Here is a 19132-nt window from a genome sequence, read left to right on the forward strand (position 1 = left end):
CTAACTGGGATTCAAACCCAGGTTTGTAGCTGGTTTATTAACCACAGTTTGTACTAATTGTGTTTTGTTGAAGAATAATAACCATTACTGCAGCTTGGCCATAGAGTGAGCATCGTAGGAAAGATTTACTTCCTAATAGGAAGCAGAAAGGAGACAAAAAGCAAGTCAACCAGGGTTTTTGCACAAACCACAGTTTGTTGCATAAGTTTAAACAAACCAAACTGATGACATCTGAATGCCGCCTTGGACACTGTTGTACATGACAGTGCAGTTTTCAGTACATCACTTTACTCTGAAAAGTCTGAAACTAAACTGAAGGTGGTGTCTGAAACATTCCATCATGTCCAAATTCACGCCTATGTACCTTTACTGAACTCTGCTCTGGAGGCATATTTGAAAAGGGGCTTTCCATGCCACTATTTTAAAACCAGAAACATAAGAAGCTCCCCCCAAAAACAGGTTTGATGCAGTGTACAGATGGTGCCGCCGCCTCCTCTCTCCCAGCTGGTACCACAGTACCATACATTTGTAGTGCAGGTGGGTAGGGGATTGGTGTGGCTTAGAAGGTTTGGGTATGTTAAAAGATCGCATCTACTCCTTGAAAAATGGCTCAATGCAAAGGCTGGCGGGGGGGGGGGGGGCGAGAACACGCAGCCAAAAGTTCAGAGAAAGGAGTACTGGAGAAACTGAACTAATTTTGCGGTACTTGTTCTGTCAGAGTTAATAAATCTTTGAGAATAGAATAATGTTATGGATAATTTCGTTGTCCCCTGAAGAGTCAGTCTGCAAAATATGGAGACGCAACCCAATCACTTACAAGTGAAACATTTTATTACTGCCTTGAGTGAAACTCTCAACGCAGCTTTAACTGTGGCTTCATCTTTACTGCCTCTATAATGTAGCTTTATTAAATGAAGCTGCCCTTAGCCTGCTAAAAGAATAAGAAGTTACAACAAAAAACGCATAGTGCTCGCTAGACTTCCCTGGTGCTCAAAGAACTATCCAGCTCAATCTCTTTAGAAATATCAGGGAAACATTCTTTTAGTAGCAGACAACTTGATGGCAACATTTCGCAATAGTGCCTATTCTACCTGATGGGGCAAATGTGGAGGGTTATCATTGTGGGACTGCCGCTACACTCAGCAGCAAGTTTCCTGGGGAGTCCTGCAAGGTAGGGCATGTCTCAGGTTCAATCCACTTAAAGGGACCCAGATAGCCGACGTTGAGAACGTTCTCTGCTTCAGACACTGGAGAGCACCTGCCAGATAGGCCAATAATTTGATTCAGTGTAAGACAGATTCAAATGTTTATCTTGTTGCCGATGCTTTTAAATATCTACATAAGGTCACTGTGAGACTGTTCTTCATTTTGGGTTTCGGTTTCATCAATATGCTGATGACTCCCAGTTCAAATGTTTCTCTTGCATCAAACCCAATGACAGTAGTTAGAGTTCTAACCCAGTGACTGGATGCTATTATGGTCTGGATGATGATGGCCAAATAGAAGTTGAATCTTGACAAGATGAAGTGCTGGTAGTAGGCAGTGAAAAGGTTCCATTGGGGCACACCTATTCTAGATAGGTTGGCATATGCTCTGAAGGAGCAGATATCTGGGGTTACTCCTGGATCCAGAAAATCCAATGCCCAGATAGCAGTAGTGGCCAGGGATATTTTTTAATCTGTTAAAGCTGGTAAGCTGGTAAGTAGGCTGTACCCCTTCCTCAAAGACACAGTCTTGGCCACAGCCATCCAAGCATGAGTAATTATAAGGCCCCGTGGCACAGAGTGGAAAGCTGCAGTACTGCAGTCCAAGCTCTGCTCACAACCTGAGTTCGATCCCGACGGATGTTGGTTTCAGGTAGCCGGCTCAAGGTTGACTCAGCCTTCCATCCTTCCAAGGTCGGTAAAGTGAGTACCCAGCTTGCTGGGGGTAAAGGGAAGACGACTGGGGAAGGCACTGGCAAACCACCCCGTAAACAAAGCCTGCCTAGTAAACGTCAGGATGTGATGTCACCCCATGGGTCAGAAATTACCTGGTGCTTGTACAGGGGACCTTTACCTTTTAGATTACTGCAATGCATTTTATGCAGGGCTGACCTTGAAACTTCAGTGCAAGCAGAATATTGTTGCCTGCCTCCAACAGCAAGAGAATACAGGTAGCATCTTAACCCAATTCTCATGCATCTGCCAATATATCCCCAGGGCCAATTTGGTCATTGATCTGGTCATAACTTTCAAATCCCTACTTTGAAATCAGCGGCGTAGCGTGGGGGGTGCAGGGGGGCCCGGCCGCACCGGGCGCAACATCTGGGGGGGCGCGCTCGCACTCGCAGCTCTCTGCCCCGAGGGGCCGGGTCTCCATGGCTGGGGGAGGGGGGGCAGACCCCCCCCCCGTCCCCAGCAGCCGCTCTTCTCCAGAGTCCGCTCCAGCCTCGCCTCGCCTCGCCCGCCAGGGTCTCAAGGGGAAGACTCCCCTCCGGCAAAAGGGCGCTTCAACCGACCCGCCACCCCTTTCCTCTCCAGTGGGGACCCAAGACGGCTCACGTCGTTCCCCTCTGCGGCATGTTATCCTCACCCCCACCGGGTGAGGTGGGCCAGGCGGAGAATGAACGCGCTTGGCCGAGACCACCCAACACGCGTGCACGACGCAGCCGGGATTCGACCCCTGCCCCGCCGAGCCGAGCGTCCGCCAAGCCACCCTTCCTGGCGCCGCAGCCGGCCTGGCCACTTGCTGGCAGGGAGGCAGGCAGGCAGGCAGGCAGGCCGGCTGGCCCCGCGCCTCCACACCAGCCCGGGGGCACGCGCACCCCCCACCCCCCCCGGCCCGCTCACCTGCGCGGCGTCCGGGCAGCTCTTGCTCTTGCTGCGGGGCCAGCAGAGATGGCTCAGGGAGGCGAGGCCCGGCCCGGCCCCCTCGCCAAGCACCTGCGCGGCACAGGGAGCGGAGCCGGCCCGGCCCCTGCGCGGCACAGCAGCCCCGCTCCCACGGGAACGCGCCCTTTCGGCGCAAGGTCAGCCCTTCGGCTTCTGCCGCCGGCCTTTCCTTCCAAGCCAGCCCCTGGAGCACGACCTGCAGCAAGACCCCCTCCCCAAGCCCCAGAAATCAAGCTGCCCTCCCTTCTGCGCCCCCCAGCAAAGCCAAGATTTGAACCCAGGCCTCCCAGGCCCCAGTTAGCACAACATGCTCTGCAGGGGACCAGTGCCCCCCCCCCCACAGGCCCTCTCCTTGGAAACACATTACAGCCCTGGCGGAGGCTGCGGACACCAGGATGCTCTTCTGAGAAGTGTTTGAAAATAAACTTGTATTTAGATGCATTTTACTTTAATTACATCAGTATTTTCATAACAAACAATACATGTGCTTAGGGGGTAAGGGTTTCTTTAACTAATCTAGTGGAAGAGACTTGAGTGCTAAAATCCACGGGTTAGGGGGCGCAAATTACTTGCCTTGCCCCGGGTGCTGACAACCCACGCTACGCCACTGTTTGAAATGTGCCATGACATCGACATTTTTACTCTTCTCAACACTTTAACTTTTGAGCTGGAACTTCTAAGTGAAGCCCACATATTTTACATTCCCTTTTGTTTTCATATTGGGTTTGTTTGTTGAGGCAGTTCTGCTTATGTAGTATTTTTAAATTTGTTTTATAGCCTTTTTGTTGTAAATTGTCCCAAATGGTTCTTTTTCAAAAAAGTGATACATATAATTATATAATAAATGAAATAAATAAATGCTTTACACATTAAACATGGGATTGCTCTCACTTAAACTCAGTATTCCTCTGAGATTATAAATCAGTTAGCTAAGATGGGTCATGCTGAGGAGAAAGGTAAGCAACTTTTTCAGCACTGATCACTGCATCAGAGACACAAGACAACCTGGACATTCGTCTGAAAGTGTGTGGAGAAAGTGGCCACAAAATAGAACAAGTGGCCAAGTTTAAATATCTTGGAGTAGTTTTAACATAAAAGTAGTTTTAAAAGTAATGACTACAGGAGAATTACACAACTTTAAGGTTGACAATGAGGAAATTGAAATTGTTCAAGACTTTCTATTCCTTGGCTCCACCATCATCCAAAAGGGAGACTGCAGCCAAGAAATCAGAAGGAGATTGAGACTGGGAAGGGCAGCCATGAAGGAGCTAGAAAAGATTTTGAAGTGTAAGGATGTGTCACTGGCCACCAAGACTAGATTAATTCATGCCATCGTATTCCCTATTACTATGTATGGGTGTGAAAGCTGGACAGTGAAGAAAGCTGATAGGAAGAAAATAGATTCCTTTGAAATGTGGTGTTGGAGGAGAGTGTTACGGATTCCGTGGACTGCCAAAAAAACAAATCAGTGGGTTATAGATCAAATCAAGCCTGAACTGACCCTAGAAGCTAAAATGACTAAACTGAGGCTATCGTATTTTGGTCACATCATGAGACGACAAGAGTCACTGGAAAAGACAGTCATGCTAGGAAAAGTTGAGGGCAGCAGGAAAAGAGGAAGACTCAACAAGAGATGGATTGACTCAATAAAGGAAGCCACAGCCTTCAATTTGCAAGATCAGAGCAAGGCTGTCAAAGATAGGACATTTTGGAGGACTTTCATTCATAGGATCGCCATGAGTCGGAAGCGACTTGACGGCACTTGACACACACACACACACACAGTTTTAACATGCCTCTGGTTCAAGTGGAGCCCATAGTGAATACATTGGGACAAAAAATCCCAACTTCACATATACACTGATGGGATCTGGGCTGGCAGCGACAGACCAAGAAAGGGATCTTGGGGTGGTAGTGGATAGCTCAATGAAGATGTCAACCCACTGTGCGGGTACTGTAAAAAAGGCAAATTCCATGCTGGCCATAATTAGATGAGGAATAGAGAATAAAATTGCTGATATCATACTGCCCTTGTACAAATCTATGGTGAGACCACACTTGGAATACTGTGTACAGTTCTGGTCACCACACCTAAAAAAGGATATTACAGAGCTTGAGAAGGTGCAGAAAAGAGCAACCAAAATGATTAGGGGACTAAAGCAACTGTCCCATGGGGAGCGGTTAAGACACTTCGAACTGTTTAGCTTGGAAAGAAGGCGGCTGAGGGGAGACATGATAGAGGTCTATAAAATTATGCATGGTTTGGAGAGAGTGGACAGGGAGAAGTTTTTCTCCCTCTCCCATAATACTAGAAGACGGGGTCATCTGCTAAAGCTGGAGGGTGAGAGATTCAAAACAGATAAAAGGAAGTATTTTTTCACACAACGCATAGTTAAATTGTGGAACTCCCTGCCACAGGATGTGGTGATGGCTGCCAGCTTGGAGGGCTTTAAGAGGGGAGTGGACATATTCATGGAGGAGAAGGGTATTCATGGCTGTTAGTTAGAATGGATATTAGTCATGCTGCATACCTATTCTCTCTAGTATCAGAGGAGCATGCCTATTATTTTGGGTGTGGTGGAACACAGGCAGGATGGTGCTGCTGCACTCGTCTTGTTTGTGGCTTCCTGGAGGCACCTGGTTGGCCACTGTGTGAACAGACTGCTGGACTTGATGGGCCTTGGTCTGATCCAGCAGGGCCTTTCTTATGTAGTGCAGTTAGGACAAAAATCTGCCTTCAAAATAATTACATTCTTAAGAGCTGGAGGAGGGCCCTATATTACAGCTGCCCTCAAACTATACCAGGCCAAAGCGTTGGCCCAGATGCTGTTTGGAACCATGTTAGGACCACCTTCATCATGCTTTGCTCCCTTTGAGCAAGTTCAATCAAAATTCCTGAGAGCAGTCTTAACACTTGCCCCATTGCGTGCCCAACTCACTCATACAACTGGAGACAGGAAAGATGAGGACAGAATCAAGAGTCTGCCTTGCTTCCCCATTCTGTGGCTTAAATTAAATTTAAACCCCCAAGGCTTGACGACATTGATTCTGCAGGACAATTTTCAGTCCATGTGGCTTAAGGAGATCTTCAACAAAATGGTTGGGCTGGGCTTCTCTCCACTATCTCTTTTGGAACAGGGCAAAGACCAGGCCTTCTGAAACAAATATGCCTTCAGAAACAAAGGATAAATGACACCTAATGCCAGACAGACCTTTGGAGATCACCGTCCTTTTTGTCATCTGAAAAATCTAAATATATTGTCTCCCTGGCAGCCTACCTAACTCATCTGGAAATTATTAAGCATAGGAAAGCCTTTACTCTTGCCAGATGCCAGGTCCTTCCATTGGCGGTTTTGGAAGGAAGATACAAAAAGGTTCCCATAGCGGAAAGGTTCTGCCCCTGCGGGTCAGGGGATGTTGAAACCACAAACATGTCCTGATTAGATGCCCATATTAAAGAAAGTCCGTATAAGATTTATTTTCCCACTGGTCAAAAATTTCACTGGCCGATCAGATTCATCCCTGGCCAAGCTGTTATTAAAAGACAAAAAACCTTGGGTTTCTCTCCAGACCGCTAAATTCTGCACCACAGCTATTAAAATCCAGCGTACATGGCTAGGAAAAGAATAAGCGGTTCAATGTATTATATAAAGGGGTCATCGTTAAGCCTGTGATGTCTTGCATTTCTAACCTTATCTTTTAGACCTGTAATATGAAAATATGTAGCGGTTACTATGCTCTAGTAATTTGCTGGTCATTGACTATATTATTAAAGATTTGATACTGATTTGACAACCTGGACATTCATGGCTGCGTCAGTTGCTGCTTCAAATGGTGCAGGGGAATATACATGACATTCACAAGAATTTGGTCAATACTACTATCTAAATCCCTTGAATGGGAAACCAATTGGAGGACTGTAATTAATAAGAATGTCCTTAACTCTGGCTACTATGGCTATTTCTGCAACAAAAAGAGCTAAACTTTTTAAACAGAAGCTGGGCTTCTCCAGCACCTGGCAAAATTATTGGATTGTGAACTGGCATCAAAAATTCTGTGACTTGCATATAGTGTTAAGGTTGCCAATAGACCTGAAGAAAAATGTCCGGATTCTTTAACAGAAGCTTATTGTGTGGGAATGGGCACCTGAAGCTTTTTGTGGCATGAAGGTACATAATTTCAGCTGGTCAACAGCATCCTATATTTAAAGGAAAGGACATTTTCCTCCAGGCAGTTGGCAACCAGACCTCATCTGTAGCCTGTGCTATATGAACCTATTCACACACTCATTTTTGATGTGGTACAATCATCACATGTTGGATTAATTATCTCAGTGCCATTAGGAGAACCATTTGTCTGAAATTGCCCTTAAGTGAAAAATAATGATGTTTCTATACAATAAAGAAAAATCTGTGTTTTAAAAGGTTTTCTTTGCCATGGTAACTTAAGAAATTTTTTGACATGGGGTAATTTCACTAAAGTGGCTCCTCACACGAAACTGAGGTGGCATGCTGAGGATTTTACCACTTCAGAAATGTCCGGGTCAGTCAGCCCTGTGAAAATATATGAAGCAGGAAAAGCTCTGTGGCTGAGGCACAGGGCAGGCATCCAAAAGATTTAGTTCAGCTCCGGGCTCTGGCACAGATGCCACATTTGAGCTGGGGAACAGCAGACACTCTGTGCCATAATTCCCCTCATTTGTCAAATGAGGATAGAAATCTTGTGTTATCTGTTTCCGTTATGCAGTCTGGGCAACGGGCGGCCCTTCCCCAAACTACACAATTTGTACACCCAGAAGACCAGGGCTTTAATCTACAATCTGGAAAACGATTAATGGTCTTGCATTATGGGACTTAGCTGGGAGCACACTGGAGATAGGAATGCGAGACGTGCAGGACGGGATCAATGAGCACAACAGTGGGAGATCTCTCCATACAGGTACCTCTGTGTTTCCCCCTGTGGGGCAAATAGCAGCACGAGGGAGAGAGAGATTCGAACTGGGCAATAGTGTGAGCAAAAGGGTTAACTTAACCCCTCCTCCTGCTTCTCGGGAGCCCCTGGATTGCTATTAGTATCTTCCCTCTGTCATGGGCTCCCCAATGTCTCATCAAATTCTGCCCTCAGCTTTACCTCCCTCACAAACACTGACAAATTATCTGACAAATTCCTTTAATTTTGAGGCAACAGAGAAGATAGCCTGCCTCTTTGGGGCTTCCTGGATGAGCGATCTTATGTATGATCAACAGACTTCTTTGGTGCCATTATTCCCTCCTTAACAATTATCTCCAAAGAAGCTGTGTTTGTTTGCTCTCTCCACTCCCAGTTTTTCAAGCCACTAATCCATCACAGGGACTTCTTCAGCTGGCTTCTAGCTTGGTACCAGTGACAGCAAGAACATCAATACCTCTGGAGCAGCTGCCATTTGCAAATCATGAAAATCCCCCTTCCTCCCTCCAGCTGCTGCCTTTCAGGTGACATTTCTCTCCACGCAAAGCAAGGCCCTGTAGGAGCGGGCGTTGCTTCTCAAGGGACAGGAATCTTTAGAACTGAATAGGAATTAGGAAGAAGGAAACAGAACAGGAAAAAAAGAGGAGGAAGATTTAGATGCAGAGAGAGGTCTTGTTCTTATTCTTCCTTTCAAAATCGTTTTTATTTGGTATACCAGTTTTATAATAATGTGAAAATAACTCAGAGAAAAACATACACGAGCCAAGTAAAAGCATATGGAAGTGAGCAAGTGAAGGGCAAAACAAGGAAAACACCAGAGACTCCGTTTTTCTGCTGGCCATGCCAGGGAGGAAGGGGAACAAAACAGTCTTGCATGTGTGTTTTTGGCTTATGTAGGAGGAAAGAATCAGTGAGAGGCGTCACAGTTGTCACTCAGACCTTTAGTCTTGCCTTAGCTCTAATATACCCGTCAGTTAGTTGCCCCCACAGCTACGCACTTTTTTTGTTGGCTAAACAGGTCTATGCTTACTATGCACCTCCACAAATATGCTTTCCTCTTGCCCCACCCCTGGCTTCATGTTTCCTGTATGGACTGCTGTCAGTCTTCCATCCCTCCCCGATCCTTGCTCTGCTCACTCGAGTTTTGTCCTGTTTGTGTTACTCGAAAGAGCTGGGCAGGTAAGAAAGTGCATTACTCTTCTGTTCGCCCAGCACCTCATGAAACTCTGAATAAGTTGGCAGTAGTGAAAGCTGAACTGCTGGGGAACTATAGATGCTGAGGGCTAAATACGCATTACATACAAATGCACATTCTATGCCCCTTTTGCAACTAGAAAAACTGCTTCCAGAGGGGCAATCTGTCATGGAACAGTGCGCCAGCTCTTCCTCACCGGGGGGGGGGCAGAACCCAAAGACCAGGGTGAGTTCCTAGAACCATCCCAGGAGGCAGCACCCAAGGTAACTTCAGAAGCCACCTTTGGTGTCTAGGAAAAGCCCCAAGTGCCTGGAACAGCTCTCTAACCTCAGGAGGTAGCCCTGCCTTTCTCCTCATCCTTATCCTCTGAACCTGCTGCTCCAGAACCAGTTGCAGCCCCTGAGGCCTCCTCTCATTTGCCCTCTCAAGCCCCAAGAAGTCAAAAAAGCATTCTAACCCAGATGGAGAACCCACTGCCATAATCAAACATGCCACCTCTAAGTTGGGGTTGCCAGGTCCCTCTTCGCCACCGGCGGGAGGTTTTGCGGGCGGAGCCTGAGGAGGGCGGGGTTTGGGGAGAGGCTTCAATGCCATAGAGTCCAATTGCCAAAGCAGCCATTTTCTCCAGGGGAACTGATCTCTATCGGCTGGAGATCAGTTGTAATAGCAGGAGATCTCCAGCTATTACCTGGCAGTTGGTAACCCTACTCTAAGTGCAGCAGGCTCTTCCAGAGAGGCGGGGCTTGATTTACGTACCCTTGCAGAGGGTGATGTGTTCATCAGTCTGCCTTCACTGGAACAATGTCTTTAAGCGTCTTGCTTGGTCAAATGCAGCCTCAGGGTTTCTGCTCTAGACTTGGCAGGTGGTGGAGAATCTGCCTTGACTCTGCCAGTCTATCCTGCAGACCTAAGCCTAGGGCAGGCCACAGTCAGGACTGGAGTGGGGCGGGGGAGGCAACTTACCTTCTTGCTATCTTTTATTTCCTTGGCCTCCCCACTCCCCTGATCACCCTTCTGGAGGTGGGTTATCTAATTTCAAGAGGGGCACATCAGGGTCTTGACTGACCTAATCATCTCAATTTTGAAATGCCAGTTTCTAGTCTTTATGTTTGAAGAGAAAATACTGGAAACAGAGAGGTGGTCATTGCTCAAGGCTTGAGAAAACAAAAATGGTCACTGACTGACTTCCCTTGCCTGCTGCCAAGCTAGTCCCTGCCAATACATTTCAAATACTGAAAATAATGCAACCAGAATACACGATCCAAAATTAAGTACCTTCCTGCATATTTGCAGTCTATTTGGAGCACAAAATGCATGCATTCTTAGAGCAGAGCACACCCAGCCCTAGGGCATAATGAGGTTTTTAATAAATGAGAAAGTCACAGTAAAAAACGGTACAAGCGCTGTGCTAAATGAGGCTCAAATGGAAGATAGGCTCTAAAGGATAAAGAGCTAATTACCTGAATATCAGCTTTCTTCCAGAAAAGCAAAAGGAAAGTCTTAGCAGCTAATGGACATTAGCTTTGTTGAGCAATTGCAGCATTTATGTAAGTGACAGAAACACGGGATCAGGAATGGAACTGACTGCTGCTAGTTCAAAGGTCCTCCTGCTGGAGTGACGGCCGCTGTCGGTTGCTGTCTCCCACCACCCTCTAATGTTGGTGTGTGTGTGTAAAGTGCCGTCAAGTCGCAGCCGACTTATGGCGACCCCTTTTGGGGTTTTCATGGCAAGAGACTAACAGAGGTGGTTTGCCAGTGTCTTCCCCTGCACAGCAACCCTGGTATTCCTTGGTGGTCTCCCATCCAAATACTAACCACGGCTGACCCTGCTTAGCTTCTGAGATCTGACGAGATCAGGCTAGCCTGGGCCATCCAGGTCAGTTGGTACTCCTAGTAAATTAGAACTAGCTGGGATTGGCCTAGTTGATAGGGGGATCTTGAGTGCCTTGTAACACACCAACATGTCGCCATTCGAGTTCCCACAAAAGCAACATGACCACTGGAGAGTGCTGGAAATGAGGTGAGTAGAATAAAATAAGAAGATGCTATCAGACCTTGAGGTCTCTGTTCCACAAAACCTGCAAACCTCTCCTTTGACTGTTTTTTTTTTACCAGTACAACTTGAATCTCAACTGGTTTTAATTAGTAAACTAGATATTTTCATATTTCTACACATAGTTGACCCAGCAGAAAAATGTAACTTTATTTCTTTCACACCTTTTACATTTTTAAAAATTACTTTTGAATATTATGTTTGTGAGACCAGTTTTGGGGGAAAATGAGAACGGTATGTACTCTGAAAGGAACAGAAACAAGAAGATAAAAAGTTCATTTTGTTTTATTATTTCAGAACATTTAAGAGGCTACAATCCCATGCATACTAACTTGGAAGTAAGCCCTCTTCAGTGCAATTGGGTTTACTTTTTTGTAAATGTGTGTAAAACCCTTAACGTTGAAAATAGTTCAGGCCCCACTTTTCTGCCAGCTCATCTAAGACCACTTCAGCCCACATGATAGTTAAAATTTCAGACTTGAACGGATAGACTAGTAAAGAATTACATCTGTATTTTTAAAAAATGGTAATTTTTACCTGTGGCAGTGCTTGCACAACTGTGTCCAGCAAAGCCCGCATCCCCGTCGCCATCTTCAATAGCTTCAGGACTATCATGGGAAAAAAAGCACAGAGTCCATTTGGTGTTGGGACAGGGCAGTGCTTTGCATTTCATCCACTAGCAGTACATTAGAGCACAGCAGTGTTGCTATTCTGCCTTCCTAATGAAACAACGTCGGAAACTTTCCACCTGTGAGGCTCCTCCCTCGCTAGCCCCACCCTCCCACCTTCTGTCATCTTGGCCCACGCTGGGGGAAGATCCCCCAGGCCTCAGAATAGGAGGAAGAGGAGGTTGCAGTACCTTCACCCTTCCTTGGATAGCTATCTCCCTTTCAGCAGGAAGTCCTGCCCCCATCTTTCCTCCCTTTCCTCCCTGTCCTGTCCTGTCCTGTCCGCTTCCCTTATGAAGGGTGCCTGTCCCACCACCTATTTCTGTAGGTTCAAGCCTGGCCCTGCGCATCAGGCTCTGGCACCTGCCTACTTCTTAATCTCACCCTTCAGGCCCTGGCTTCTCCATTCCCTCCCATGACTGAGAGGCTGTCTCCACCCCAAACCACAGCTTAGGGTTGTCAGGTCCCTCTTTGCCATAGGTGGGAGGTTTTTGGGATGGAAACTCAGGAGGGTGGGGTTTGGGGAGGGACTTCAATGCCATAGAGTCCAATTGCCAAAGCGGCCATTTTCTCCAGGTGAATTCATCTCTATCGGCTGGAGATCAGTTGTAATAGCAGGAGATCTCCAGCTACTACCTGGAGGTTGGCAACCCTACCACAGCTTGTCCTCTCCCGGCCCTGTTTCTGGTCTCTTGCCTGGGCTGCTGCTGCTCCTGGGTCCATTGTCAAGGCTGTTGGCCTCCCAGGGGGTGGGGTCCACTTCCCTGGCAGTCTTGGGGGCTGCTAGTATGGGCGTTGCCAGGCTGTTGTCAGCTGATGACATCATCAGCCTTGCTGGGATGAACTCAGGCTGACTCCCACCCTTGGCAGCTACTGGCCTCTCCCAGCTTGGCTCTCCTTCCGGCAGCTGAACTGTCGGTGCTCCTCCTGGCCTCAGGTGCGTGCCTGCCTGCCTGCCTGATCGTTGGGGATGGCCCGGCAGGGGTCTGGGCAAGTCTGGGCCTGGCATCAGCTCCAGACACCACCCATATACAAGCACACATGAAGTTGCCTTATACTGAATCAGACAATCAGTCCATCTCTCATTTGGTTCCAGTCCAATTAGCTCTTTCCATGGATTTCTGCATGATAAAGGTGCATATGAATCTTTGCTACGGATGCCTGAAAAACGGGGGTCTTGCCATAACATAACTAGCTAGATGTGCCCCTCTGTGTGGGGACTGGGCCTATCCTGCTCTCTGTAACAAGTTCCTTTAAAAACCATTCAGAGCTCAGAACACAATGCCAGTTCACTCATCATATGACTGGCCAAATTCCCAACTTAGGAGAAAATGTAGAACATTGGGAGGCTTCACAGTGTGAAGAACAGAATAATTACACACACTGAACTGTCATGTTGGAGAAAAACATAGAAGAAAAGACCCTTTATGACTGCTACTGGGTGAGCCTTGAGTGGGCAGAGATGACAGTAAAGTGCAGAAGTACTTGATGTGTGTGGGATTTAGCATAGGCGCTGTTGCCTCTTAATCATGTCCTGTCTTCCATCCTTCTAGGTTGCCAACCTCCTGGTGGGGCGCGAAGTTCCTTCAGAATCACAACTGATTTCTAGACTACAGAGATCAGTTCCCCTGAAGAAAATGGCAGCTCTGGAGGATGAACTCCATTGTATACCACACCGTCTAGGAGAAACTGAAAACCTTCGTCAGGCACTGCCCCCAAATCTCCAGGAATTTCCCAAAGCACAGTTGGCAACCTATCTCCTGCTAGGACATTTTCCTGCGTCACATCAAGGCTTTCGATCAGTGTATACCCTTTCCTGGTCCCTCTCTCACCTCGGGCAATGCGCAGAACTCTCATGATGCGGATGATGGTGGGGTTGATGGGAAGGGCGGCATTGATTTCGATCTCTTCCAGTGTGATGCCCATGACCGAGAGCAGAACAATGGCCAGGTCCAGTTGGTTCCACCTTTAAGAAATTATGAAGGTAAAGTAGAGGATACAAGATGGCAAAAGATTAGGAAATAATAGGGGGTAGTAGGCAGTAAAAAGTGCAGAAATAAATTATACTTAAGCTAAAGCAGGGAGAACAAGCATAACTAAGTGCAGTAATATCAGATATTGGTTATAATTCTATAATATAAAACCTGGTTAATCAGAAGCCCGGAATAGTTAAAAAGCAGGATGTTTATATCACACATGTGTTATAGAGCAATCCATCATTTAGTTACATCAATTATATGGTCGATATGAGTATGTTAGCAAAAGTAGTCAATAATCGATTTCCCTGTTAGAACAACAAGACTATGCATGCATGTGTGTGTGTGTCCTTTAAAAAAACAACTTTAATAAAAATATTTAAAAGAAAAGAAATTGTAAAGGTAAAGAATGTTCTTCTGCTTCACTGAAAGATGGGAATCAATCTATTCTTTAAATAAAGATACTTTAGTACTAGGTACACAATATGGAATTTGGTAGTAACCTAGAGTTCTACAATTTTTTTTTGGGGGGGGAATCAAACATACAAATCTGTACTGTCTTATTTAATTGATATCCTTTATTTAGCTGTTTATTTTGTTTTGATGAGGTTGGGAGGTGGGAGTTTTTTGGGCTAAAATTGATTTTTTGAATATTAAAAAAACATGGAGCTGCCTTATACCAAGCCAGATCAATACTAGTACTAGCTGCCTTGCCTGGCAGCAGCTCTCCAAGGTCTCAGAAGCCTTTCCCAGATCTGCTACCTCAAATTCTTTTAAGTGGAGGTGCTGGGGATTTAAGTTGGGTCCTTCTGTGTGCTGTACTCTGATCTTGCTTGACAAAAGAGATGAGAGATACCCAGAATATTGGGGAACAGCCATTTTATAAGGGTACAGAAATGGACTGGGTAATGCGAAGTGACAGGGGAGTTCTACTCAGTGAAGAAGTACTACTAAAATCTCCATCCATACTTCCTTTGTTCTCTGTGCCCTTCTTTATAAATACAGGTTTTCAAGATTTTTTAAAAATAAAAAACTGCAGGATCAGAAACATCCTCTTCTCTCTCTTCCTTTTTTTTTTACCTTGAGGATTTTGCATTCAAGTCAGTTTCCAACACACCGCAGTACTTATGCCAAACAGTTTACTTCGCTTTCCCATCAAATCACTTGTTTAGATGGGAAAAGAACACAGAAGAACAAATCTATACTGACAACTGCAAAGAATACTGGGAAGGAGCCCTGCAGATTTTCACTGCTGTTTAGAAGGCAGTAGTTGTTCAGATACGATATGGGCTGCGCTACTCAAACCACAGAGCCCAGAATGGCTTGCCTCTTATTTTGTGTGTCCCACGGAATACGGCTTACACCCCTTCCTGCTCACCTGTCTTTGAAGAAGCGCCTCAGTCCAAAGGCCACAAGCTTCAGAACGGCCTCCAGCACAAAGACTGTAGTGAACATGTAGTTGCAGTACTTGAGGGCAGTCTCCAGAGACTAGGAATGGAAGGAAAGGGAACATTGAGAGCATCAAAACTCCCTGATTGGTCTGTAAATGCTTAAGACTTAGGGGGAGAAAACACAGGCTGAAATATACCTTGCAGCCAAATCCTTGAACATTGGTGAATACTTGTTCACCTCCATTTTGTGTCTTATTAAACAAACTTTGCATGTTGTAACTGATTCACTGTTCATATGGGATTTCCTGTTTCATAATAACTGGCTATACCTTTAAAATAATTTAGTCGGTTTCAGTGCAATTCTAAACAGAGCTATGTCCATCTATGCTCATTTACGTGAATGGAATTAGAAAGGTATAACTCTACTTAGGATTACATGCATATCTGCAGTTTGAACAGACTAATGACATTATGAAAAGAAACCGCTCTTCATGAAATAGGAAGAGAGGCATGAGAACAGCCAATACAGGAGTAATTGTGAAATGTTTGCCCAAATGACCAAAGCTAATTCTAAGGAGTATTGTAGTAAAACAGATTTCTGCAGTACTCATTTTAGAGCAAAAAACCCCAAAACATTTTGCAGAGTGGAAACCAGGGCAGGATGTGGTATTAATGGACTATGTGAGTTATTCCAGTAGCAAGCACTAAAACATATTGTGCAAACGTTGGCTAGTAAAGATGCATGCTAGTGATGGTAGCCACACAGTTGCAGATGAATCATACTGCATTCCAAACCAAAAGACTTTCAAGTTACTCTATTTTCAACTTTCACTATTAATGAAAAGTGGGTAGTATGTAAAAGGTCAAAATAATCAGGAAGCGCCTCATCAGTTTATAATATGGCTTTCTCAGACTAACAGATTAAAAAAATAAGGGAGTGTTCCACAACCTATTGGTGGTTGACCTTTATTTTGGAAATCAAGAACTAAATTTTCTCCAGCAGGTTGTGAAGTTTATCAAAGGCAGTTAACTCATGTGGAGCTTCTGCAATACACCAAAGAGGCCTGAATAATTACATTTTACATATCTGCCCTTCCTCCCCTCTGAGCATCGTATAGCAATCCACTGGCATTTGATTATGCAAGACTCATGCAGTCAAAGTGTAATTATCCCTCTAGTGACAGGTTAGGAAAGTGACATAAGGGGAGGGCTAAGAGACATATCTCCCATAGTGGAAGATTTGGAGAGTATGCAGAGAGAGAAAGAGAAGGGATAGGGGAACACAGGCTTTGCAGCATGAACCAAAGGAGTGCAAGAGGATTGTTGGGTTTCAGGAGTACAGTACGCTTAGCTTAATTCCTTTACTTTAATACAAGGCACAGACAGTAGGAGCTGAGATCAAATTTGCTTTTGAAGTCCAAGAAAAAGAGAAGCGGAGTTAATGACTATAGTCCTGGCACTTCAGATATAAATTAAAGACTTTGGAATGGTAATTTTTAGAGGCCAAGGTTTGCTGATACGTGTGTGCATGTGAACACAGCACATGAGTGAGGTGTTTGGCAGAGAAAGAAAACCCTTCTATATGTTTCAGATTATATATTTTATCCCTGGGAGCATACCTTCAAATTCCTGTCCAATACAGATATATGTGTACTGGTAAGAACATCCTTCTGGCTTACAAGAATTAGACAGGATTTTCTCTTCAAGATCTCTCATGCCATTTCCCCCCCACTTGGTGATGCACTCCTTTGAGCAGGCAGCTAACTGGGGCATGGGGTGGGGAGAGTAAAAATCTTGGATCAAGGAACAGAAATTTCATCCACCTTATGGCAAATTGCAAACTGTAGATCAAGGCATTTACTGTGCTAGCATTCCTTGCATGTATCAAGAAGAGAAAACAGAGATGGAGTTTAAAAGGAAATGGACCAACAACAAGTCTGTACTGATCTACTAAAATCATCCCAGCTGGTTGGCTCAGTTTAGAGAAAATTTTTGCACAGCAATTTCCACCACCTTTTAATCAGTAGGGTAAAAAACAGTGTAAGCAGCTCTAGTAAAACAATATAATGACTGAACATGTGTCCCATTCCAGTGAGTTTGTGTGATACAAGGATTTGGAGAGGAGAAAGCAAGAATAACAGGTACAAAGGAATGGCAAATGGAACAGTTGTCCTTCTGTCTGTGACTGGCCTTCTCAGCAATTCAGGCTGCTCCAACACATTTAGTGATAGCTGCCAAGTTCTAATTTTCTCCACTAGACATTTACTGATTTTCTAAAATTTTTGCTAGAAGCACTCTTTTTATGAAAGATGGAGAAGGAGAGCAAGGGAGAGGGAGGAAGGCATAAAGGCAGGATTTAAGTCCCTTGAACTCACTCACCATTGGTTGGTTGTAGTGCTCCAGGGACATGGTGACGACGTTGAGGCAAATGATGAAGGTGATGAAGATGTCCAAGTAGTGGCTGGTGCAGACCGAATGGATGAGAAGGCGGACAGAGCAGTAGGTGGCATAATACGGCAAGCGCTGTGCTTCTTCAATGGGCGTGAGGGAGCAGGGAGATCCAGAAGAAGGTGGAGAAGGGATAGGAGGAAGAATTGAGAGAGAGAGAGAGAGAGAGAGAGAGAGAGAGAGAGAGAGAGAGAGAGAGAGAGAGAGAGAAGATGAAGAAAAGGAATTGAAATAAATGATAATGACCAAGGCAGTAAGGAAAGGAAACATAAAAACACAGTAGAAGGGGATACAATATAAAGAAAGATAAAACGGAAATGAAGGTGAACAAATGGGAATTTCAGGAGGGGAGGGAGTGACAGAAAGAATCTGTTAGTCCTATGTTTGTGGAAATGGTACTAAACCAGCATTCCATGCCCCATCAAATTAAGTTCCCCAATGATTAGAAAAAAAGGAGCAACCTCTTCCAGGAGAGGAAAATCTGAAGAAGGGAGAAGATAAGGGTTCTCTCATGCTTTCAGGAAGGAGGTACATTCAAATGGATTTTAAGGAGAAGATGAGAGGAGAGAGTGGGTCAGGAAAGAATGGCTCCAGTTAAAGTTCTGGGTGCATTCTATGTGTTTCTCTCATTGAGTTACAAGGAATGACAATATAAATCAGTAACACACCAAGACAAGAATACTCTTGCTTCCAAAATTGCCTTGGAACATGATGAGCGAAACCATTTCAGGAACAGCAAGGCTAGGACACAAGACACAACTATCATCTTTCTTCTTTTTTTTTTTTTTGGCATACTATGAATTAATCTGTCACAAGGTAGTTAATGCGAGAGGTCCCTCTGAACCCAAGAGACAGCTGATGTTGCAGACTTATTTCGAAAGGGTCTCTGAAGGTGTGAAGAGGAAACTGCATCCTTGTGAAAAAAGAGATCAGTCAACACACTCCTTCATTTACTGTTAGCTTGTAGGAACGGGAAGGCATTAAAAAAAGAAAATATGTCCTGATATTACCAGGTCATAGTGAGGGACCTAATTCCCCATAGTCCCACCAGTGGGCTTCCAGCAGTGTGACGGGTTTAGGGATGGTGAAAAGATGAAATTAATAAAGCATCTGGCTGCACTGCAATGGCATTGCACCAAGAGGCAAGCAGCGCAGAGACTCTCAACAGCTACCCACCACCCACCCACAAGGTATTGATAATTTTTTAAAAAAAAAGAAGAAGAAGATTTTCTCAGAAAAGCTCAGCCTACGAACCAACCAAACACTTAGGTTGTTCCTTACTCCTACGCTTCTTCTCCAGGCGCCTCAGGCGTTTCTCCTCCCGACGGCGGGCCTCCTCTGCCTCTTGATGTTGTCTACATTTGTGGAAGTTCTCCACCACCACTCCTACAAACATGTTGAGCACGAAAAAGCTGACGATGAGCAAGAAAGAAATGAAGTAGAGGAGCATCCAAGGGTTGTTGTTGGTCACGGGCTGGAATGAAAAACAGACCCACAGAAATTAAAGAAACTGCTGCCTTTGGCATGTTGGATCTTATACATCGGATTATGAGGAAGGAAAAGACCAAGATGATAGGTTTT

The 19132-nt window shown here is 45.2% G+C and overlaps 1 protein-coding gene across 1 annotated transcript in view; it reads right to left on the minus strand.

The window, feature by feature from the left end:
• The window catches only part of CACNA1I (calcium voltage-gated channel subunit alpha1 I), a 183910-nt gene that overhangs the window by 22654 nt on the left and 142124 nt on the right, over nucleotides 1–19132 (minus strand). The window contains exons 23-27 of the mRNA XM_056846177.1: nucleotides 18833–19025; nucleotides 17483–17634; nucleotides 15091–15200; nucleotides 13569–13702; nucleotides 11606–11676 (exon numbers count right to left, since the gene is read on the minus strand). Of these exons, the coding sequence (XP_056702155.1) occupies nucleotides 11606–11676; nucleotides 13569–13702; nucleotides 15091–15200; nucleotides 17483–17634; nucleotides 18833–19025 (660 nt within the window). The remainder of the gene's footprint in view (nucleotides 1–11605; nucleotides 11677–13568; nucleotides 13703–15090; nucleotides 15201–17482; nucleotides 17635–18832; nucleotides 19026–19132) is intronic.

The sequence above is a fragment of the Euleptes europaea genome, chromosome 3 (genome assembly GCF_029931775.1).
Source record: "Euleptes europaea isolate rEulEur1 chromosome 3, rEulEur1.hap1, whole genome shotgun sequence".
Taxonomy (NCBI): Eukaryota; Metazoa; Chordata; class Lepidosauria; order Squamata; family Sphaerodactylidae; genus Euleptes; species Euleptes europaea.